The sequence below is a fragment of the Pomacea canaliculata genome, linkage group LG5, assembly GCF_003073045.1.
Source record: "Pomacea canaliculata isolate SZHN2017 linkage group LG5, ASM307304v1, whole genome shotgun sequence".
NCBI classification, from domain to species: Eukaryota; Metazoa; Mollusca; class Gastropoda; order Architaenioglossa; family Ampullariidae; genus Pomacea; species Pomacea canaliculata.
The window spans coordinates 24335126-24360675 of record NC_037594.1 but is presented as its reverse complement, the minus strand read 5'-3'; the positions used below and the strand labels follow the sequence as shown (position 1 = coordinate 24360675).

At 36.7% G+C, this 25550-nt stretch overlaps 2 protein-coding genes across 2 annotated transcripts; one reads left to right on the top strand and one right to left on the bottom strand.

The window, feature by feature from the left end:
- Positions 1–1498: 1498 nt before the first annotated feature.
- Positions 1499–15389, top strand: LOC112564149 (DNA polymerase subunit gamma-1-like; the record flags this gene model as incomplete). The annotated part of the gene is given in 24 exon segments (XM_025238763.1): positions 1499–1678; positions 1681–2090; positions 2428–2621; positions 3060–3220; positions 4452–4592; positions 5117–5196; positions 5728–5910; positions 6778–6859; positions 6862–6927; positions 7071–7171; positions 7562–7804; positions 7955–8120; positions 8537–8614; positions 8848–9005; positions 9397–9450; positions 9782–9899; positions 10303–10438; positions 10732–10838; positions 12069–12208; positions 13161–13187; positions 13519–13633; positions 13815–14066; positions 14609–14726; positions 15022–15389. Coding segments are annotated over 24 exon segments (3369 nt in total), but the record flags the coding sequence as incomplete, so codon positions are not given.
- Positions 15207–24470, bottom strand: LOC112564150 (methylmalonyl-CoA mutase, mitochondrial-like). Its single transcript, XM_025238764.1, has 19 exons — positions 24352–24470; positions 24084–24215; positions 23489–23620; positions 23032–23138; positions 22663–22846; positions 22153–22287; positions 21683–21800; positions 21229–21308; positions 20819–20950; positions 20288–20464; positions 19921–20004; positions 19167–19272; positions 18804–18940; positions 18130–18255; positions 17785–17886; positions 17275–17415; positions 16958–17085; positions 16182–16270; positions 15207–15976 (listed from the first exon to the last, which is right to left on the bottom strand). Exons 1-19 carry the CDS (start codon positions 24403–24405, stop codon positions 15891–15893), a joined length of 2250 nt encoding a protein of 749 aa, XP_025094549.1. The 5' UTR covers positions 24406–24470; the 3' UTR covers positions 15207–15890.
- Positions 24471–25550: the final 1080 nt, after the last annotated feature.

The window sequence follows — 25550 nt, the reverse complement described above, 5'->3', positions numbered from 1 at the left end:
GGGGTAATTAGGGCTGCATACTTAACATTATAACATTTAATTGTTTGCATAGAAACCACAGAATGAATTTCTGCTGTAAAACATTCAGCCTCTCGGGTAATTAATTAACAGTGCCATAAATAATATGTTTTGCAAGCATTCATGCAGTGGTTCAGACATAACGATTTCGATCATTATCATTATAATTATTTGTTTCTCCCATCAAACACCACCACCAGTACCATTTCCATCATCTCTACAAAGCAGTCTGTAGTGTCAGCATGGATTTTCTACTTTAAATGAAATCTTACAAACATTTTTTTTTTCAAAAGTTCGCTTTACCAACTAAATAACTAAACCTTGCGCAAGCGTGCAAACCTTAAAAACACCAACTGGCACAATTTTCTCAAAGCCCGCCGTGCGATAAAAAAAATGATACGCGTTTCACCCACCTTTCACACTATTTACTATGCGGCGAAAGTATTAACTATCTTTACAATTTTTAATTTACTTCATCATTTGTGACAGCTGTGCAAAAGGCTGGTGCAATTAATTTTAAGTGACCAAGATATGAAAGCGTGAAAACTTGATGGAATCAATTTACAATTTTACACTTTTACTCGACTTTAGACGAAAAGTCGCGAACTACACACAGATTAAGATACTAAAGCACTTAACTGTGGAAGGTAGAGCGAGAAGTGTGTTGAAGAAACCTTGTTTTTTATGACTGCCGCCACAGGTTAGTTGAAACCATGGACGTGTATTTAGTATTTAGGGATATGAGTTACACGCGGGTCACAGAGGTCACGGATGGTCAACGGGAGGTAACTCGAAAGTCTGACAAATGGCGGCGTTTGTAAACACGGAGCGTGCTTCCATCTAGTTCAGTGTAGAAAGTATGTATTAACGAACGTGTAGTGTGCAGATAGGAAAGAAAATCGGTATTCGACAACGAGAAAATAAATTCACTGAGTTGAGCCGAAGACAGCCGTCATCAGACCTCCCTCCACTATTCCCTCCTGCCATAAAGTTTTGGTAAGGTACAGTAAATGAACACAATACTGTACTACATTTTTTTGTTTTAGTTTTATAAACTATTATTTCTTACTTGTTGAGACATGTTTTTCTACATATTATATACAAATAGGCCAGTAAATAGGCATTTTCTGGGCTTGGAACGAAATTAATCCAGATTTCCTTGGGTTTCATTGCTTCGGTTCTCGAACAATTTGGTTCTCGACCGTCCTCCCGGAACGAATTATGTTCGACAACCGAGGTATCACTGTATATTAATGTTCTTTATCTTTTCCGTTGTTATTGCTAAATAATGAAAACACAATTTTTGTGCAATATTTAGTTTGATAATGTAAATTCCTCTTTACAATTATTATCCGTATTATTACTTATTATCTACATTGAATATCTCTACTTGCGGAATGTTTATACACTTTCTACTATAACAACACGGATTTATGATCATTAATTTTATTACCTAAAAATTATCATTTTCAGATGTTGATGCTCAAATCATGGCTTTCTTACAAAGACTTTCGCGACCAGCAGTCCCTATGCCAAAGTTACTTGGTGCCAAACACGACAACTTCGGTGTAATAATCAATACCTTCAGCGTTTTAATGCCTTGAATATTCAGATGCTTACAGAGTCTCTTCACAAACAGATATTTGGAAAACAAGACGTATCACTTCAGAAAAGTCATCAAGTAATCCTGAAGTCACAAATGATGCAGATCTTAAAAAAATCCAAGCACACTTACAGAAGTTTGGACTTCTCAAGAGCAGTGCCGCTAGCACTGCAGACGTTGATCTGGAGCTTCCAAAACTGAATGGCTGCAACATTGATGAGCACTTCAGGTATATTGCCAATAAGCAGATCAAAGACTACAAACAATTGGCAGACACCTTGGCACAGTCAAACCCACCCCCTATGCCGGATGTTTGGGTAAAGCAAAAGGGCTGGACAAAATATTATTTGGATGGCAGAACTGAAAGTGTGCCATTTCCCAGTGAAGATGCAATTGTGTTTGATATTGAATGCTTGGTTACCGAAGGAAATTTCCCAACCATTGCAGCTGCACTGTCAGCTTCACATTGGTAAGCAGTAGCTAAAAAGTATGCTGTTGTACATGATAACTAGAAACATAAAAATATGTCTAAATTGCATATGATTAAGAGAAATGCATAATTATTGTGTGAAGAAAATGTGCCAAAACTTGGCTAAAATGGATTTTTGCAAATGTTATGGTTATGGTAAAAAATAAGGATTTTTAAAAATATTATTGTAATAGAGAAATCACTTAAGTATACTAAAATCATCAAAATGTGATTGAAGTGTATCCATAATGAGTGAAGTCACAAGATTTGTAGCAAATCTCAGACTATGCCGTACAAACTATTTGCCATAAATTGTGCTTAATTTAATTCTAAACAGGTATTCTTGGACTAGTGACTTTGTACTGCAAGACAGGCTCCACTGGACCAAAGAACCTCAGATCTCTGACCTAATTCCACTTGAGACCAAGCAAAAATCTTTCTCAGCCCCAAGTGGTCAATGGAAGAAGCGTCTAGTCATTGGTCACAATGTTGGCTTTGACCGCTCATTCATTAAAGAGCAATACCTAATTGCCATTGACTAGATAGCATGTCTAATTGTGTAAGTGGAATGGCTTGACCAACTGCAATATATACTTGATTGCTGTGATCTCCCTAAGGGGAAGTAATTTATAGGTTACCTTATATTTTAACTCATTGCAATGTAAAGGTATATTATACTTTAACTTATTCCATGCAGATAAAAAAGCAAAGGAATTTATCACTTAGAACCAGAAGTACTGTGTACTGTGTTACTCCTATAAACCTAAAATAAAGACAATTCTCATTGACAGTGTTTTAAAGAGCACTGATCGTGAAGAAGTTAGCTTCTGCGGATGTGAAATGCGAGGAAAGAGTTAACACTTGCCCTGTCTGCAATCTGATGTACAAATGAAGAAATGTAGATCTTTTTGTTAATAAAGTCCTAATGCATCTTTTGACTTACTTTTTATTAAAATGTTTATGTTTGCAAGGGGACAAAAACACGCTTCTTGGACACAATGTCTTTGCACATTGCCATATGTGGCCTGACAAGTTTCCAACGTATATTGTATCAATCCTCTAAGACTGACTCATCACGCAAAGAGGTTCGGGAGCATACAGAGCGGCAGAAAATGTTTAACATGGCAGCTGTAAGTATGTTTGTTATCTGAACAAACGTTTTTTATTTTTAGTTTTTTTCAGTCTGCTTTTAAGTTTTTTGGTAAGTTTGTTATACAATACATCTTAATTGGTCTATTTCCATGCAACAGAGATAGAAATTTTTCTTTGCTGGGAGATCATGTAAGCAGGGAGCTAAACAAGGTGCAGTCACATCCCACACACCTTTACAATTACTACACTCTTAAACACCACCCTACTCCTAGCAATAATTATCAGAGGCATGCACACACTCACATACATGCATAAACACTAGGTATATTTGTTAGTCCTGTTCAAGAGTGACATTGCAGAAGGTATAAAGGACATGGCCAGACCACTCTTCTTGGTGACCAATTGTTTCCATCTGTGGCCAGAGGGTGGCATTTGAAATTTGATGCAGTGGGTGAGAGGGGTCTTTGATAATACTGACAGCTTTTAACCTCACATTCCTAGTGTATAGGTCATTTAGTGGTTCTTTATGGAAGGCCAGTGATCTTGCTGGCAGTCTTGACCACCTTCATCAAGCAAGCCTTATCTTTGATTGATAGTATGCCAAAGCACGCTGACAGGTTAAATCTGAGAATACATTTGATCAGGCTGCAATACAATGTTTCAAGTGCAGGACCACTGACACCGAAATTCCTATTGGAAAAAAAAGTTTGTTGTCCAGGGCTATGCTGAGGTACTTAAAACTTTGCACCTATTTCTACCATCTTGTTGCCGACAACCAAGGAGGTATGGAGAAGTTGATATCAAGGACCACTTCTTTAGTTTTAGAAACATTGAGCACCAGAAAGCTTTCTTCAAATCACAAAGGTGGTTTCTTAATTTGAAGAAAATACCTTGCTAGTGAGTTCTCATCCTTGAGTTAGCTACCAATGCCATGTCATCTGCAAGCTAGATCAAGTGATAGGGCACAACTGGAAAGATCTGTCTGGACTTCACTGATGTAGACAGAGAACAGTTTTGGGGAAAAACAGTCTTGTAACACACAAAAAGCTCACTTTCTTTTTTTATTATGTCTCTTTAAGACGCACACACAAATGCAAGAAACATATAAAAGTTTACTGATCATACTTTATGAAAACTTTATTAATAATGATTATAAATATGAAGGTAAAGCCATACTCTAAAGATACGAAAGACAGTTGATTTGTCGTGTTCATGAAAAGAATGTTGTGTCTTATGTAATTTTGTGAGCACTCTTACTCTGCAATCCAGTCTGATGAATGGAAGAAGGTTGGTGGGATGAACAATCTGAATGCTGTGTACCAGCTTCACTGCAATGGGAAACTACTTGACAAAGAGAAGCGTAACATTTTTGTAGAGGGTACTATGGAAGATGTTCGTCAAGACTACCAGGTAAAAATTTAGTATCATGTTTACTGATGTATAATGGATACATTATGGAAGATGTGAGCGCAGGCTAATTAGCAGTGGGTTACTTCTTAAAACCTTTCTGATGCACAGAAGATAGCAAAATGTTCCAAAATCTAGGAATTCTTGCTTGCATAAGAATGAGAGGTAGGATGTTGCTGAACACCATTTGGTGTTCTCTTTCTTTGGCTCCAGTATTTGAAATTCCCTGTCTCTGTATCTCTCTACATTTGGGACACTGCATGCGTTCTGGTCTGGACTTAAACTCATCTCCTTTGAAATTACTGTAATTGGTCTACCCTGACTGTTCCTTTCTCCATCTTCTCCTTTCTGCGTTCCTTCATGCTACTGGCAATATTCACTGTGCATCTGTGTGTATTTTGACCTGTCCCAAACAGCATCAAACAGCCCCTTGTCTCTTGTAAAGTCTGTTGAGCTTGCCTCCATATAGGGAAATGTGCTATATAAATCCTATTATTAATGTGTGTATATATACTCTGATTTGACAGGCACTGATGACTTATTGTGCCAAGGATGTCTTGGCAACACATTCAGTTTTTGCAAAGCTCTGGCCAGAATTTTTTGAAAGGTGTGTTTCTTTTAAAGTTTATCTGTAAATGAATTCACTTGTCAGGAGGATGTTTTAAACACTCTGTAGTGGGAATGTCATATTTTAGTGATGATTCAGACATATACAGTCCATTCATTCATTTGTAGAACATCATCCAAGTGTGACACATTTGTACAAAATGTTTGTGACAACTGTACATTTATATAAATTATAGTATCATTATTTCTTCTACTATATATGATATGTAAACATATTTTTTAATATTTAAGAAACTGATGATGTGGATTGGAATTAAAGTAAATATAAGCTGAAAAATGTGAATTATCAAACAATGTACATGGGTATAATAAAGCACACACATTCACACCACCATGTGTATGGCTTGTATGGCTGCATGAACATATTTACTCCCCTAAACACTCTTTATTTTCATCTGCTCTCCCATTAGCCCATGTCTCTGATGCTGCAGAAAAATTTATTTCTTTTTAAATATTAAAAAATACAGAATTTAAAATCTAAGCATCACATAGCTATTTCTCCTGGTTGAAGGTTTCCTCATCCTGTAACCCTTGGGGGGATGCTGGAAATGGGATCAGCATACCTACCAGTCAACAGTATATGGTCACGCTATTTAGAGCATGCCAATGCAACCTATTTAGAACTGCAGAGAGAGCTGCGTAAACTGCTGATTTCTCTCGCTGATGAGGCTTGTCACCTACTAGAGGATGAACAGTAGGTGTACTGGCCCTCATAACTTGTTTTCAGTATCTTAAATGTTTGGATGATCTTTTTAAACAAAATATTTTTGTAGAATAAATGAGAACAAAATGCATTAGAAATGAAATATGTAACATTATTGCTTTTATTTCCAGTTTAGTATATATTGAGTATATATATATATTTCCAAGCTTTTCATGTAAAACATATTTCAGGAAGGAATTCAGGTAATGCTTGTTCAGGTTCAGATCATGCAGATGATTTGATAATATGACTACATACATAAAGTTTCCTTTTTATAGCTTATTTTCTCATCATGTGGTTCTTCAGAAGTAATATTTCCTACTAAAACTTGACAGAATTATATTTGTTCATACAAAATGTTCAAAACTCTTCTTTTATGGCTTCATTTGTGGTGACAATGTAGTAAAATAGTAAAACATGCACTCTTGATGACTCTTTTTGAACTTGACAGGCTGACAGCTTATATTTCCAGTAAAGCTGCTACCCATCCTGTTCATTCACTCCCTTCTCCCCTCTTTTGCTCTCTCAAATTACAGTGTAAAGATTTGTGCTGTGTAGTAGACAAATGTAAAAATTTATTGCACATAGTATTGCTTTGGAACCACCAGCAACAAAATGAAGGAAATAAACATGCTCTACAGAAACATATACCAATCAGAGATAGACAGAGATCTTCCATAGACAGCAGAAATATTCCTGCTAAATGTGGTTAGGTTTAAACAAAAGATTTATTTCTGCATGATTATCAACCAGACCCACACAGATATACACACTGCACTCTGCTTTATTTACATTCTTAAACTTGTTTGTCATAATAATCTTGCTATGTATTGCAATTCTGGCATGTCTTCTGGCCAGGTACAAAAATGATCCATGGCTGTGGGATCTTGACTGGTCAGTATCACAATTTAAAATGAATAAAAAAGCATCTGGATCCAAGAGTCATTGCAGACCATAAGAAATACAACAACCAGAGAGGAGGACATGGACTTTCTCACGTTTCTAGAAGTATCATTAACTTTCTAATTTAATACTAAAACAGCATAAATGCAGACTGATCAAACTTTTTTCCCCTCTGTGTGTGTGTGTGTTTTTGTGTGTTTTATCTTGTGAAAGAAAAAAAATGTCTCCTTAACTTCTTATATAACCAGGATGATGAAGCCCGGAAGGAAAGGATGGAAATTTTAGAACAAGTGTATTCAACAGCCAGCAGAGTTCCAAAGAATCCCACATTTATGGCTGGCTATCCTGCGTATGTAATTTTCTGACTTTTTAATGACAGTATCGACATTTAGAAGCAATATATTAAAGGAATGAAATACAATGTTTCTTAGAGGGCTAATAATATGGTATATTCATATATGACTGAGCCTAGGTGGCCGGTTTTAATCCCACAACTCCTTTGGTTAACTGTCAGTGGTTTGAAGTTTTTCATGTGCAGTGTATTTACCTTGCACTCACATGGGTAAAGAAAGTGCTTTCCAAATTCATTAATGAAAAAGAAAAATAATAAAATAAATCTTTGTTATGGAGTTAGGACCTATTTCTGTGGTTAAATCTGTGTTATTAATGAAAGCTTTTTTTTTGTGATGCTCTTGTGTAGAACTGACTGAAGTCAAAAGCCCACTTTTTTGCTGTTTAGCTGGTATCGTGAGCTGTGTCCTCGTCCAAACGATGAAGACTGGTATCCAGGGCCTTCAAACATTAGCACTCAGTGCCGTGTTACACCAAAGCTTATGCGCTTGACTTGGGATGGATACCCTGTTCACTTTGACCAGACCTTTGGCTGGGGTTATCTTGTTCCGTCCTTCAAGGAGCCTTCAGAGATAGAGAAAGAACTTGCAGAGCAGGATCAAGGAGAAACCAACAGTGACTTCCCTGTTAGGTAATAAGCAACAGAATTCATGTGCAAGAATTTTCTCTCTCTTCCAGTCTTCTTTCCCCATCTCTTTCTATTCTGTATCATGTTGATTGTTTTGCTGCACTAGAGCAACCACGATTTCTTGTTGCTACTGCTGTTGCCTTTTTGTCCCAGGGCTTATCTAGAGTTTATGAAAAAAAGCAAACCACTCTTATTCAAAGATAAGGAGATGCCAGCTGACTTGAACCATTTCCTGGGCCAAAATTTTGACCAGCAGGCAATGGAGCCTCAGGAGGTCATTCTGCATTGGGATGCTGCCAGAGATCACCCAAAAGGCAAGGTATGAGCAATAAAATTTAGCTGGGCATGTTGCCTACATAAAATTATTAATTTTAAGCTAGCAAAATTCATTGACTAATTAAACAGAAATTTCTTTAGTTGCAGTAAGTCCTGGCGCTTAATTTTTGTATTTTGAGCATGCACATGACAATTGATTCCAAAATTAAAAAGATTAGTACCATTTATTATGAATGCGAATAATGTTGACCTTTTCTTTAACCTACCAAAAAAGCCTAAGATGTACCATTGTTAATTGGCAGGTGCCACGAACCAAAGAATCAGTATCAAACTTGAGCTTGTCTAAATGTCAATGAAATATCAGTGGAAATTAAAAAAAAATCACCTGTGAGCACTATGAATTATGTTGGATCAAGGCAATTGTTCTCTTTTTTTCTCTGTCTCTTTCTCTGATGCCAGAAATCTGATGCCAGTTTAGGGGATGGACCTTATGACATTGGTTTACCTGGCTGCTTATTTTACAGGATTCCACACAAGGTATGGAAAATGGGTACTTTTTTTCGGAAGGATGGGGGAAGGGGGTGTAACGATGAGTTTTATCTTCTTGACTGTGAACTAGTGTCCATTTTGAAATGCATGGAGGTGCCCTTCGATGATGACTGCTTCTGCAGAGTATATTGTGAAATTAAAATAAAATAAACACACTTTTACCTATAGATGTTTTTAACACTGTACAATGCTCATGTTCAACTGCTCATTGTCCCTGTTAGGATGGTGACAAAAAGCGTGTGGGCAATCCTCTGGCCAAAGATTACCTACACAGGGTAGAGGACGGTACTCTGCAGGCAGAGACAGGTGATCATGCAAACCATGCACTTCTCCTCAGCAAAATCTGCTCATACTGGAAAAACAATCAGGAGAGGATTGAGTAAGACTTGCCTGTCTTTCTTTGTGATAGACCAAGTGGTTATAAGGCAACTGCCACTCCCCCTCTAAGATTATGGCTGTACACATGGTTTTGTGACTAAATTTTATCTACAGAAAGCACCTGCAGAGATTGCTCTATATGGCTGAGAAAATGATTTATATCCATACAGGTATGTTTGTTTAATCAGCAGGATATTATCAGAATTGCATCACTCCGGGTAAATCTCTTAGAACTTGTTCAAATGTTATCTTCGTTATCAAGGTGCAGTTATCACAGACATCTGACATTTTGCATAGACACTTTGAATCACAGTAGCTAGAGGTCAGCGACGATGATGAAACTTGTGGTTGTGGAGGTTTAGATTTGTGATTGTCCATTTACTTGTTAACAGAGGACAAATGGCAGTTTGGCTTAAAAAAGGGGAGCTGCCAAAGTATGTCACAAAGTAAGATTAAATATTTTTCCATTTACATTTTTATTCCTTTTCATACTTTTTCTGCTTTCAAGATCTGATTTACTGACTAATATTCTTTAATCTTTTTTTCTATCATAATCAAAATAGTAATATCATTATGAATATAATTGTATCTATGTAACTTTGATTGTTTAAGTGGTTTCAGTATATTATCATGGGTGTTTTTTTAAAAAAACTATGTTAGGGATAAAGTGAGATAGTAAAACCACCATGTTTCCATATTCTTTCATAAAGCGAAACAGTTTTGTTAAAAAAAGCATGGATCTGCCTGTTTATAAATCTCTTATGCAACTACCTACAGACATTCTGACTACAAAGAATATGAACAGTATGGGGCTATTGTTCCTCGACTTGTTGTGGCAGGAACTATAACACGACGAGCCGTTGAACCAACATGGCTTACAGCTAGCAATGCCTATGTGAGTCCATCTTGATTCCAGGCTGGTTTATTTTCTCGCTTTCCAGATTTTTAATTCAAGATATTTTATTCAATCTCTTTATTGACTATCAGGTTGCTGTTTATTGAAAATTTTAAAGACTTCTTTGGCTTGAATGGTAGTCTTCTCACTTCATTTGTATGAATGATAAGTGTTCAATACTTCGAGCACGAAATCCAGGATAAAATTATCACAAGAACTTATAGGGAACATGGATAGCATTCATGTTGATGATTAAAGTTTGCTATCAAATTGATGCATTATTGTGAGTAAAAATATATTGTATTAAAGTAATGGTTTGTTTTAAAAGAAGTATTTCATTATTTATCAGCTACTGGTGTAGGAAGGGTGGTGTCATTTTCATGCTGATGTTTGTTGTGTACAGCCTGATCGCATTGGGAGTGAACTGAAAGCCATGATACACACCCCTCCAGGTTACCATTTTGTGGGTGCTGATGTGGATTCACAGGAGCTGTGGATTGCGGCAGTTTTGGGGGATGCCTTTTTTATGAAGATCCATGGTGTGTTACATTTTTCCTGAACATTACAATCAAATACAGAAAAAGGCATGTTTAAAATCTAAAAAGATAGAGTATGCTGGCATAGGCTTGTAATATAGCATGACAGAACAATTCTGATTGCCTATACTGTTGGGTTTTTTTTTCTTTTTATTGCAGTATTTTAATGAGTGTGTTTAAACTAAAGATATGTGCAAGTGCATGTAGAATGAAGTGAAAATGCATTTGTAGTATCAAACAACATGGACTTCAGTAGACCTGACCTTTCTGACCGCTTGAGTGCATGTGTTGTCCAGGCTGTACTGCCTTGGGATGGATGACGCTGCAAGGAAACAAAGCAGATAAAACAGATCTACACAGCAAGACTGCCGAGCTGGCCGGTGTCAGCCGTGACCAGGCGAAGGTAGCACGACTTCAGCATATGATTTTGTATTTAAAGGTTGCATAAAATGTCTGCTGACTCGACTAAAGAATTGGTAACTCAGACACTCAGGTCCGTAACAAGATAAAAGTGTTGAAGAAAAAGAAACTACAGTGGAACCTCGGTTAGCGAACACCTCGGATAGCGAATTTTTCGGTTAACGAACAAAAATTTCGCTAAAAATTTGTCTCGGATAGCGAACAAAATTTCGGATAACGAACAAAAATTTCGTTAAAAATTTGTCTCCGATAGCGAACAAATTTCGGATAACGAACAGCACGTGAACCACACGCGACCGACAGCATGTCATCATTCGCGCTACGATCGGTCGTTCCTTATCTATGCGCATCCTTCTTATTTAGTGATTGTTGTGCTTTATTTTAATAAGATAATCCTCAATCATGGCTCCAAAAAAAGATTAAGAGCAATAATAGTAGTAGTAATGACAAGGAAGCGGCCAACAAATGAATTGAAAAGGAAATGATTTTAAAGTATGAAGGCGGCATGCGTCTGTCGGATATGTGATGTATTAGAAGAGTTTTACAAAAAAGACAGAAGGAGCAGACACTGGACAAGTTTTTTTCTTCAACCTCAAAGCTACAGAAAAGGGAAGTCTCCCCGATTTTATAATGTCACGTGTGCTCATGGAGAGGGGAATCAAAGCAGTAATTCCACCCCTTCCTCACACCTGTTTCCAACCACGCCGTCAAAACGGCAAGTTTTCTGTTTAAATGCTTTCGTTAATGTTTTTATGTTTATTTAACTCCATTTATATTGCATTAACTGTTCTCATTAAAACAAATACCTATCTATATATAGCCTGTAACTTTCAAATAGCGAGTTAACAGGGCTGGGAACCAATTAAATCTATTTCCTTTATTTCTTATGGAAAAAATTGTTTCGGATAACGAACATTTCGGTTAACGAACAGCTTTCCAGAACGGATTAAGTTCGTTAACCGAGGTTCCACTGTATTATGCTTTTAATAAGTCATTAATTGAGTTACTGATGGAGACCACAAAAGTTTTAAAAACTAAAAACTTGCAGTTCCAAATCATTTTGTAAATGATTCATCTTGAATTCACCTGCTCTACTTGTTACTCTATCTAGATATAAAAGCTTGAGAATGTGATCTGCAACAGTTCTTTGAGAGTGCACGTGACAAGATCATAAACTGCTTATTTCCAAAGATTTGCTTTTTGGTGCCTGCAGATTCTGAACTATGGGAGAATCTATGGAGCTGGACAGGCTTTTGCTGAGCAGCTGCTGATGCAGTTCAACCCAAGCATAACTCCACAACAGGCACGCATCACAGCAAAGGACATGTTCCGAAAAACCAAGGGAGAACGCAAGTATGGGAAAAGAAAATAGATAATGTCAATAGAGAAATGAAATTTTTATTAGTAAGTCTTGAAGAAAGAATTTACCTTAAAAATTTCATTTTTTTCTTTGACCTCACCAGATGATGTGACCACAAGAAAACAGAAATCAAAGGAGGGAAGCCAAACCATTGTGTATTAAATCATGGCATGTTGCTCTGCCGAGATTGGGCCTAAAAGTGCCAGAGGGGCAGTGTGCATGGAAAGATCACTCACCTTCAAAGTGAGAAGAGTCGGAATACCAGCCTAGACAGCAATATAACCATTAAAAAACTGCTGTATTGCTTTGCTGTCATCTTAATAGCTATCTGAGGGCTGTTGCTCACCAGGTTAAAGGAGAACCTGTACACCGGCGGTCTGGTAGCACAACGGTTAGTGCTTGTCACCAATAAAGTGAGTGTTGGCTCCTACAACACCAATTTTCACTTTGCCCCTTCCTCCTCTCCCCAGCCAGCAACACTAGCCACATGCTAACTGGCAGGGCGTCAACTATTGAAGGTTAAAGAGCAAATCTTATTTGCCTGTGGTCATGTCATCGAGTAAGGTCAAAGCAGACTGCTGTGCAGAAAGAAATCTCACACATTAGCTGCATGTCACCCTTATAGATTAATTACAATTAATATTGCAATGATTGTCAAATTGCATATATTTTTGGTTTGGATGTGTATTGGAACAGGTTAATAAATTGAACCGCTATATTAGGCCACAGCTAGCCTAACAGGTTGCTCCTTGAAAGGACAGTTCAGCAAAAAGAGAAAAAATGGCAGCTATATTTCAGAAGTCTTAAATGAAAAATATTGGTGTATATTATCTGCAGCAAAGAGGATACCTAATACATCATTCTAGTGATTTTGTCAAGACGATCTTAGCATGTGTGCCTAGACATCAGTCTGCCTTGTCTACCACATGTTTTGATCTTTTGCAGCAATGAACGGTTGTGGACAGGTGGAAGGTAAGCATGTATCTATTTTCTTAATTTAAAAAAATGATGACATAGAAGCTTAATTATCTAAAAGAGAAACAGGAAACAGAAAGTGTGTTTCTGGCTTGGTGCCTAAAGATCTGCATAAAAACAAAATTTACTGCATTTAAGCATTTCTAGATTTGTGAAAAACCATGAAAATGAGATTTTTTCCCTCACATGAGAAATTTATCATGAGAAAAAATCTTAACAATTTTCCTGTTTGAAAACACGAACACTGTTGATGCTGGGGACGGGTTCATTTTTGAAAAAAAAAAAGTTATGTGAACTGCAATTTTCTAAAATCTGTTGTATGTTGCAGTGAAAGCCACATGTTCAATGCCCTTGAACAGATCGCAAACTCCCCTAACCCAACTACTCCTGTTCTGGGCTGTCGCATCAGTAAAGCCTTGGAGCCCAAGTTTGTTCTTGATGATGTGAGTCATGATACAGAGCAGCCCTTGCACTTCAGATCGCCAACTTTCTGACATATCCTAAGGAATCTAGTCTCGTAATTTTGGCATTAGTGTGAAGGAAGTAATTGATGATCACATGCGTTGTCATATTGCTGGTGACACTCAAAAGTACTAATGTTCTTTGTGGTTGCTCTTTGTTTAGTTTCTTACCAGTCGGGTGAACTGGGTGGTGCAAAGTTCAGCAGTTGACTATCTGCACCTCATGTTGGTGTGTATGAGATGGCTGATGGACATGCATGGCATTAATGGTCGCTTCTGCATCAGCATCCATGACGAGGTTCGCTATCTTGTGGCATCTCCTGACCGATACAGAGCAGCCCTTGCATTGCACATCACCAACCTTCTGACTCGCACCATGTTTGCCTTCCGTCTCAAAATGCATGACCTGCCTCAGGTGAGGATATTTTGAGAGGGCTTTGAATTTTTACCCTCAAACATACCACATTTTATGCTTTCGAAAGCTATGAAAAAATCTTTTCCACATCATGTTCTCTAGTGATGGGTATCGCACTAAAATCTGTATATAAGTTATCCAGATTTATTAACATTTTGCTCTTCTTATCATGATTCTTCTTTGACTTCAGTAATCCATATAAGCTGTTCTAAAAATTAAGGGTTGGATTTCTGCAATATCAGGTATGACATAAGTAGACTTGGCAAAAATGTAGAAATGGCAACTGTGCAATTGTATCAAAGTAAAAAGTGAAGAATTGGATGACACACCAGGTTTGTAAAGTGAATTTTAAAATAAAATTTATTCTTGAGATAAGAGTCATAACTAGCTTCCACAAATTTTGACATGCAGGTAAGAGGACATGCAAGTAAAACTCCAATGCCTGTTTTAGTGATCCTGCAAGGGTGCAGTTTAATGAATGTTATTGAACTTATTCAGAATATGTCATTATATGATATCAGTACTTTGCCTTTGATTTCCAGTCAGTTGCATTCTTCAGTGCTGTGGATGTTGATGTATGTCTACGGAAAGAGGTGACAATGGATTGCAAGACACCCTCAAACCCACATGGGCTGGCTGAAGGCTATGGCATTCCCAAAGGTAAATGTTGCTAAATAGTAATACTTGTGTTCCTCCTCTGTTTATATTTCCACTTACTATTTTTACATTTTGATTTCTTCATCAATTTATATCTTTTAAACTGTTTTAGTGAAGACATTGATATGCTTACTCAAATTACAAAAAGTATTTTGCATATTCATGTTGATGTGACAGGTATGTGTCAGTAGATATTAAATAAGGTTGGGCCGATATAATGTATCAGTGAGTACAGAGGAAAGTTGGTTGATGAGATGTTGGCATTTGCCATTTCACCAAAGAAAATTTTTGTTTGCAGGTGAGGCACTCGACATACTTCAGGTGTTACAAAAGACTGGTGGAAAGCTGTCAGCATAATTCTGTTTGAGAAGATGTGTACAAGAAGAATTAAACTAGGTGTGTGTGGGTGGCTGGGCACATGATCTGGACAATGTTTGTTTCTGACCTCTTGCCATACTCATAGAATTCACATCACTAGTATCGTAAAAATAATTTAGTTTATATTGCCACATTCAATTGTGTAACATAAACACAGATTATGCCAAAGTGTATTCAAGTCATCACTGTTGTGCAATGATAATAGAACAATTGAGGAACCCAGCAATTGTGGTCTTTTATGGTTCTAGTTGTAATCTTGTAATCTGAATTTTCAGACTTCAGCAGAGATATTCATGACCCAAGTTAATGTGTCAAAAGAGTTATCCACCTGAAGTCTGTTTCCCACCCAGGGTTAGGTCATAAAAAGAGTCCTTGCATCATCACATTTCACACAAATGGCTTCAACTGGTACTTTCACTGTTTACAAGAAGATACAAACTCTTGCATATCCAGTGTAGTTAACTAATCTCTGCATAACCACTGTTTACATCAAATACAGTGTTCTTCCAGCATGATTTCGCATGAGCATTTGAGAAATGTCAAAGCCAAACAAGCATGAGTAAGGAAAAGTGAGAAAAGAATCAGAAAATACACATGAAAACATTCTGAAAGCAAAAATTGTCTTGGTATATATATATATCTTCAATCTCAGTAGCAATCATGTATAGTAACAGGTTCCCATTTATCACATCAAAAAATATTTGTCACCAAATTCCAAATTCAGCGACTAGTAAACATTCACAGAAGCCTGATTTCAAATTAAAAGCAAGAAACTGTTTTTTCTGTCTTTCAAGCAGTTTCTTGTTTTCTTTCATTATTAATTTTGCCCTTTATCAGTTCAACAACTCTGTATGCAGCATCTGGAATTCTGGTACCTATAACAGAAAAAAAATAGTATTGTCTGTGTCAGCATAAATAGAAATTGCATAGAATTACATTTCAAAGCTACAGAGGATTGTTAGTTGATTGCTGTATGTGGATTGAGTGAGAAGGGGAGGATGTTCTGGTATGATGACTACATGAAAGCCAAACTATTTAAACAGTTTTCACATACTGATACTAATGAGGAAGTATGCTTACCAGGTCCAAAAATAGCAGCACAACCTGCTTTGTACAGGTCCTCGTAATCCTGGGGTGGGATGACTCCACCAGCAATTACAATGATGTCCCTTTGCCACAATTCAAGGTTTTGCAAATTTAACAAAGTTTGTCTACATATGCCTAAGACTTCCATTACCTCAGAATTAAGCATAAAATACCTGAACAAAAAGGCTGGTTTACTAGATTTATTTAGTTTTCCTCCACATAAATTTTATTCACACACATACTTGGAGTGTCAGTATTTTAAAACTAGAACTAAATTTCATCAGATTCATATCTTTACGGGGTCATGTATTCCTTATACTTTATAAGCCCAGTTTAGAATGTATGTTTCATTTTTAAAAAAAAAAGAGATGCATTTAGCTTTTAATGTTGTTGTCAATTTTAAATAAATCCAGCAGCAACACTGATTATAGTTTTGTTTTGATTGAACCTTTCATAGTACTAAGCTTTGGGTAAGAAACTCTATCCATGTTTTTTTATCATGGGTTGAATTCACAGTTCAACTAGAAATAGCAGCTATTAATTAACTGATAAAATTTCAAAAATATGTAAGTGTGTTTACCATGTTCATAGTCAAGTTTTCTGTGCCGCTATTCAGAAAATACTATCTTGCTGAAGCTAGTTTCTTATATTTATGACTTTTTAGACTGTTCTGCTTGATTCTTGCACATGAGGAAGTCTTACTAGCGGGCATTGCCACAAAAAAAAAAAGTGTTAACACTTTGATGTACAAAAACGACAAACTGACTTACTCCCGTCCCATTTTTCGGAGCTCCTCAACCAGTTGGGGAATAAGAATTCTGTGTCCAGCAGCAAGAGAGCTCACTCCAACAACATGAACATCTGCATCAATAGCCTGCTGTGCGGCCTCAACAGGCGTCTGATAACAGAGGGCAGGATCATTACACTATGCAGTGTTATCTACTTTAGATATCTTGACAGATCTCAGTGATGCAAAAGCTGGAGAAAAATATACAAGACTTTTTTACATCTATATAGCCTGATGTGCATATGACCTATATTTTACTGGACATAACTCAGTTTTGCGCTTAAAGAAAATGATTCTTACTGCAAAGAGAGGTCCAATGTCAACATCAAATCCAAGGTCAGCAAATCCTGTGGCTATGATCTTGGCACCACGGTCGTGCCCATCCTGTCCAACCTTTGCCACAAGAATTCTGGGACGTCTACCTTCACGTTCATGGAAAGCCTTGAATACAAATTTAATAATAATAGTGTAAACTTAAACACACAGCATCATGGCCAAGATAGATTGCACTCTCTGCACAGACCAATAATGATAAAAAAATAATAGCCAGTGGATAGTGAGATTTAAACAGCAGCATGTCAAAAAAAGTAATTTACCAAAAACCTTAACAGAAACTGATATGATCAGACAATAGCTGAATGTCCATTACTCATTGCACAGTGTTTCTTTTAAGGTGGCCAAATATAACCTATGGCCATAACAAATTCTGCATCATCCACACCATGGCAAGCTAAACACTTGACAAATTCAGCACAATATGTAGTAATTCAACATGGTTAAACAAGGTTGCAAGAAAGGTTTAAGACATACCTCTACTTTCTTCATAACCCGGGTGATCTCAAAGTCTTCACCAAACTCTGACTTGTATGCTCCACTCACCAAGCGATCAAAGGCCACATGGCGTCCAAAAACCTAAGTGGGTTTATATGATTATTTTAGCCATCTGCACTAAAATAGATTTTTCACATTTCAAATGAGATACTGAGCTAGCCTTTGCTGACACACTGCTGATCTGATCTGCAACACCATCCTTCACATTGGGTTACCTTTCTCTTACACTGCCCAATCTGGCATCTAATACTTGCCTTCTTGAAATATTTACTAATTTTTTTTCTATAATATTCAACATAGCTACAAAAGAGCAAAACTGTTCACCTCCTCCATAGCATCAGTTATCTCTCCAACAGTGGCACGTTTTCGAGCAGCCTCAATGCTTAATGCTAGCAAATTTCCATCCCCACTGCGACAACATTCAGTGATTGCCTTCAATGCAGTGTGAACCTATCATGGAAATGAAATCACTTTAATAAATAAAATATAATATTAAATAATATATAGAATAAATAATCTATAGAGTATGAACATAAATCATGTAAATCACTGGGAGTTTAAAATAACATTCCCCCAGATTGCAGCTAAGCATTTCCCATTATGAGAACATAGGGTAGGACCATCTTTCCATAAACCAATGTTACCATTCATCATACCATCCTTTCAAACATCAACATCACTATCATAGCAACACCACTTCTTACTGGTAAAGCTCAGAAAAAGAGCAAAAGGTTTATTTCAATGTGCATGACCTGCACAGTTTAAATCAGTACATGGAATTATTGCACCATGTACCAAACATTTTGATCATTTGGAAGAATTATTGTAGACACTATTGGACCATAAATAATCTGCATAGCATGGGAATGATGTTTGGCATTCAGATTATTTAGATCTGTGACCATCAATCTAAATGATTTTATCAAAAGGATGCAAAAATGAAAAGTTTTTGAAGGTGACATGCACTATAAAAAAATAAAATTAGAATATTGTTCTACCTTGTGAGAATCTCTTGTTTCCCTGACTTTCTTGAGACGAGCAATCTGCTTCTGGAGAACAATGGTGTTGTCTATAGACAGTACATCTACTCTCTGTTCTTCAGCCAAACGATACTTGTTAACACCAACTATTACCTCTGTGAATATTGACAGCATAAAAGGATTAAGTTCAACTTAAATTCTCTAATCATTGTCATTGTGGAACAATATGAGCTAAAAACCACTTAAGCCTTTGAGCAGTTTCCTAGTTTGTGTCAATAGCTGTCTGGTTCATTGTTATTGTCTTCTTATTGCTTGAGTGCTAAAGTCAGGATAACACATGCATACACATCTCCCCCCTACAATAAAATTGTTTTCTACTACCTTGACTTGTATCAATACGAGCTTGGCGTTTAGCAGCACATTCCTCAATTCTCAGCTTGGGCATTCCTGATGCTACAGCCTTTGCCATGCCTCCAAGACTCTCCACCTAGATTGAGCATTTCAACTAATCAGCAACTGATCTCTAACCAAAAATAACTAGAAAAAAAAAATTCCCCAGAAATATTTTAACAGATGCATTTTCTCTTTTGACTGTTTAAAAGTCCAACTGACTCATCACCATTGTAAAATTTCTAGATGTTAAAATGTTTGATAACTGGGAAAAATCTAGCAAGGGGAACATAAAAAAAACCTTTCATGGTTTCAAAACAAGGAAGATTGATATTTGAGGGATATTATAGCATACATTTAGTCATCCTATAAATGCACAAGACATTCTGAAACCATAGATTACTGTATGACATTAAACTTCTTGTTTTTTTCTCAGGTAAAAAGTACTCTGACACTCTGTAACATCTTGCTGCCATATTATTTTGAGATATAAAGTATATTTTGAAGTAGCAGAATCCACATGTGTTTATAGTTCTTCAAATAGATAACATTAATTATTTATCAGCAATTAAATTTATCTGTAAATGATTTATCTCTTCAATATTTAGGACAGTACTTAACCACCTTTGGGAAATCTGTTTGAAAGACTAAAATAATATCAAATTAAAAAAATAAACCCTTTCAGCTTCTCACTGAACCCAAATGACAAAAGTTCACATGGCAAAATGACTGACAAATATAGTACCTCGTTGACTATTTTTAAAGCAGCCTCGTATATTTCTTCTGTCAGGCTTTCCATCATATAGGAGCCTCCCCAGGGATCAGCAACCTCAAGAATTAATCAGTTAGATTTAATATACAGCAAGATCAACAAATAACCATATTACTGTTATTTTACTACACATTTTTCTCCGTCTTTTTAATAAAATGCACACAAACATATATACTTTCTCTTAAAAATTTTGCAACGTTACTTTTTTTTTCCAAAAAGGACAATAAATCGATTTCTGTAACAGTTAACTCATCACTCAGAAATCAACTATAAGAATCAAAATTTCTCTCCTGGTGAGCAATAAGCATCACACAAATTATGGAATGTCTTTTACACAAACCTTAGGAATCCCACTCTCTTCTTGGAGGATGATCTGTGTGTTACGGGCAATGCGTGCACTAAATTGTGTTGGAAGTCCCAAGGCTTCATCAAAAGAGTTTGTGTGAAGGGACTGGGTGCCTCCAAACACTGCTGCCATAGCTTCTATAGCTGTTCTCACTATGTTGTTGTAAGGATCCTGAAAGCCCAAAGCACGATGGCAAAAAGGTACAGAATGATCAAAATAGGAAAGAGATGGAGAATATATTTGTCATATAAAATTCTGACAGATGTGGATCACATAATCTTTTGTTTAACCTTCTGACCTTCATCTGCATCCTTCTTTCTTAATTTGGTAAGGCACAGACTCTTCTAACCATTCATTTTCAAATGCATAAACATGCACATGCAAACACACAGAGAGGAGAGATGCTCGCACAAGCACACACACACACACACAGAGCAATGCTGCCTGCCCATCTTTTTCACATGCACAGATCCATACACACACAAGAACATACAAGACAACACCAATACAGATATTTTCTCATACTTGTTCTGTCAAAGACCATCCTGAAGTCTGGCAGTGGCAGCGCAGGAGAAGTGACTTGCTCAGCTTGGGTTTGAAATGCTCTTTCAACAGGTATGCCCACAAACGACGTGCTGCCCGCAGTTTGGCTATTTCCTAGCATAAATGAAAGAAAAGCCAGCAACTGGATAACTCAGTTTTATAGTTTCTATTCCATTTAATCAGGGTTTACACTAAAAAATGCTTATCTGTTAATTCATCAAATTAAGAAATATAATTCTGAACCAATTATTTATTATAAAACATTAAGGAAATATTGTTAAATTAGATAGATTATAAACAATTTACAGCTTGCGCTCATTAGATATCAACAACAGCAAAAGACCCACAAAACACTAGGTGAGTTAGGTAAAAATATACCCTAGTTATCTTACCAGATAAAAGTTCATGCCAATGCCCCAGAAAAAGGAAAGCCGTGGAGCAAAGTCATCAATATCAAGCCCCCGATTTATGCCTGTTGGGAGATATCGTAAGAAATGCTTGTCTAAATATTCAGTGAATTATGATTGTTTCTATTGCTGGTTTGCAAGTAAAGATGCTTGAACTCTATGCACTTTGCGCTAAACACATAGCATGTTGCCATATTAGTTAACCCCACAGAGATCACAGCTGTAAAAAATTAACAGAGCCTTCTGCATTTATTGGAATTTTTTTAGGCTATGTAATATTTTAATTCATTTCTATGCATCCTTCCTTGACAGATAATTGATAGCCTGAAGCCATGTTCATACTTCAGAAGAGTGCTACATGATGATGAGAATGATAAATACAGTCTTTAAGGACCTAAAGCAAAAATTAGACAAAAGTATTAAATTTAAATTGAGAGACCTGTTCTCACATATTCCAAGCCATCTGCTACCGTGAAAGCCAGCTCAAGAGCTGTGTCTGCTCCAGCTTCCTGTAGGTGATATCCGGAGATGGAGATGGAGTTGAATTTTGGCATGAACTGCAAAGACAATAATATGAACCAGAAGTCATTTACTAAATATCCAGACAGCCTGTGACATTCCCCCACATCCTGGGTATGGCAATGTTGTTTGAGTCCCATGGTTTGAGAAAGACAAAATGTCTCATTGAAGCTATACTCAAAGAACAGAATCACAAAGTCATTAGAAATTAATATCATTTATACAATTCTTCAAATTGTAAAACAAAAACAAAACACACAAAAGACACTGCAGAGTATGACAATCATGAGAGTGAGAGGCGACGACTGAGATATATCAATACTGGTATGCCAGTGGCCTATACAAAACAGAAAGATTTGTTGTTTATGAAAAAGACATAGGGTTATTTACCTTTGATGTGTATTCAAAGATGTCTCCTACAATCCGCATTGATGGCTCAGGGGGAAAGATGTAAGTGTTGCGAACCATAAATTCTTTCAGAATATCATTTTGTATAGTACCAGATAACTCTTCTTGTTTAGCCCCCTGGACATTATGGAAAGCAGAATGTGACCCCACCAAAAAAGCATAGACTTGAAATATGTACAATGATTCTTGGATAACGTCAAAACTAATTTGGTGGCATTCATCACACATTACAAACCAATCAAAATCTTTGCTGATATGAAAGACATTGCACTTCACAAACCTGCATTTATATACATTAACAGAACATACACACAATTTTATTTCGTACTGACTACAAACAATTTTGGTGTTATAATCCACTTCCAGTGTATCAAAATGAGAAAAATTCAAACACATTTTAGAAACAAGAAACAACATTCTCCTTCTATTTTTTTCACTGCTATATAAAAGAGGTAACAATCTCAAAATTCATGAAAACTTGTTCTCTTGTACCTGCTCCTCAGCAGCCACAACATACATTGCCATGATAGGCAGTACAGCACCATTCATAGTCATAGAAGTGGAGATTTTGTTTAGAGGAATGCCATCAAACAAAAGCTTAGTATCTTCCACAGAGTCAATAGCTACACCTGCCATTCCTACATCACCTGTCACTCGAGGATTGTCAGAGTCATACCTGCAAATAGTTGTAAGAGTTTGACTTACTCTTTACATGCCTTATTAATGCACATAATGAAATGAATAAATGCAATCAAGATTTTTAAAAAATTTGCTCTTAGAAACACCCAACTGCTCAACTAATTTAAAGTACATGGAAAACATTCTGCCGCTCCCTTCTTGTTCTCAGGCTAACATAATTACCCTCTATGTGTAGGAAGATCAAATGCCACACTAAGTCCTTGTTGGCCAGCAGCAATGTTGTCTCGATAAAATTTGTTGCTTTCTTCAACTGTACTGAAACCTGCATACTATAGCAGAAAATGGGCAACAGTTTGTATATTCCCAGCTTTATGCAATGTCACGAACTTAAGCTTTTTGATAAGTTATAAAAGGTATTTCTCAAAGTTATTTTTATTCCAATTAAATGTATAAAATATATAAAGATTTTGTAAAACCATCAGGAAAAGAAATTAACAACAAAATCCACACAAACACATATCTTTTCTTAACTATCATGTCTGAATGTTTATCCCCATTACTAATATTAGCAGCAATGTTTAAATACAGTACATTTTTAGCACTTTTCCTACACTTTGCCACTTATCTGTGTGATCCCTAAATGTGTTGCATATGTAGAACTGTCACAGGGAAATAGTACCTGTCTAATGGTCCACGGCCGGTGTGTGTACATGGTTGAATATGGTCCTCGGGTGTAAGGGAATTCTCCAGGTATCTCCTTGGCAACATGTGCCACATCATCTTTAGTATAAACAGGTTTTATCTCAATGCCCTAGATGCAAACAAATCATAATTTTGCAATATCAACTGTTTATATGCATTCACAGTATCTATTCATTACACACCATTTCAATTGTTTTAAATTAGTACAATCTTTTCTATTTAGTAAAAGTTATATGAATAACTCATTATGCTTGCACAGTTTCATCAATTTGGTTTCATGCATACTTCTGAATTAACATTTTGTGTTTTGATTAACATATGTTTATATATAAACTTTGTCAGTTTCTACTGTCTTTCCTCCCTTTCCATTCCTTTGAATTCCACCAGCAACCACATAATGCTAACAGAAGCTTTATATATAAACATAAAACGACATCGCTTGTTTTTGTGCTTCTACATGCCTGAGAAACTGTTGCCAACTTTCAGACAATGTATACAAACACATGCAAAGAAAGAGAAAAAGGAGATGGGAAAGGGAAAGCAGAAATAAAGAATTTCTCTCTCTGATTTACCTCGGCAGTTCTCCACGTCAAAGTGCTCTCCACATCTTTACCTTTCAGCTCTTTTGCAGCCCCTTTTTTCCAGTCCTTGTCAATAGGCAATCGGTGAAGCAGACGGCATCCGCAAGGTGCAAGTGCTCTCACCTTTGTTCATATTAAAATGTACAAATATTTGCATGAACTTTCTAACAAAAGTTTCATTAAACATACACACACGCGCACTTAGACACGTACTTACACAAACTGTCTGTTTAAATCATAAGCAAAATGCATCACGTACTTGAACAAGTCTGTATGAAAAAGAAGCCAGGGCTGTTTTCTTGATGCCAAACATTTTGTAAACATGGGCATCCTATGCTGGAGCTTTTCTTTCACGAAGAGTCGAAAACTATTCTTTCCGGTTTTGTTAGGAATACAGTCCCCTGAAAAATGACGAGTGACTAGGTCGTTTGATTTTCAAATTACTAAAAACTATAATTAAGCTGCATCTTCAGGTAATTTTCTCGGTGACAGCGAATTAAGCGAGCGCTACTGGATGATGGCCGCTAAAGCAAAATCAGTACTTGAATATTTTCACCATATTTGTTTCTGAAGAATATTAATGCCGAAAAATGTCGTCTGCTACACATTACGTTCATGAGCTGGCAAGAAGTGATTGTAGATTTGATTATTTTAGTAGATTTAGTAAGTTGATCCATTTCCTGGTAGATGTGGATTCATTGTCATTTAATTGTGTAAGGTTTGGGTCATGATCTGTGTAAAGCAAAAGTGTAATTTTTTAGGTAACTGAACGAACGAACGTACCTATACTGATCTGTAGTGCAAACAGAGGACCGTGAATCGAAAGACTTCATCAGGAAAGTGGGGCTGCTGTTGAATATTATCTGTGTTGTGATGATTTATAGAACTCACAATTCATTGATGCCGTTTAGAAGAATAAAAACTGATTTGATGTGATGCCATCAATTTACCAATTACATCATATCTCACATCAAGTTCTTTAACTATGATTCACTGGGTCTCCCAGGGTTAAAACAAAGTTCAAATACAGAACAATTTTACAGTCGGACCTCGATAAGTCGACCTTCCCTATGTCGAAAACCTCCCTATATTGAATTGTTAGTTCCCGGCCAAATTCCATAAGACCAATGTATTTTTAGATCTCCTTAACTCGAAGATATATATATATATTTTTTGGGCTTCCAACCTCCGTTAGTTGAATTTTGAGTCATCACCAACCAGACGCAAATATGTCTCAAACTGTTCCAAACTGTCTCAAGAAAGACGAGCTCTGGATAGAGTTGGTGTCGGTGTGGTTTTGCCCGTGCGGTACGTGCCGCGGAAATGGCAAGTGGTAAGCGTCAGCTGAAAACTGTCAGTCGCAGAAAAAGTTCCAGTCATCATGCAGCCGTCGAAAAGGGCGACAAGAAGAAAGTGGAAATTGCGAAACAATTCGGCATTCCCACAAGTACGCTGTCC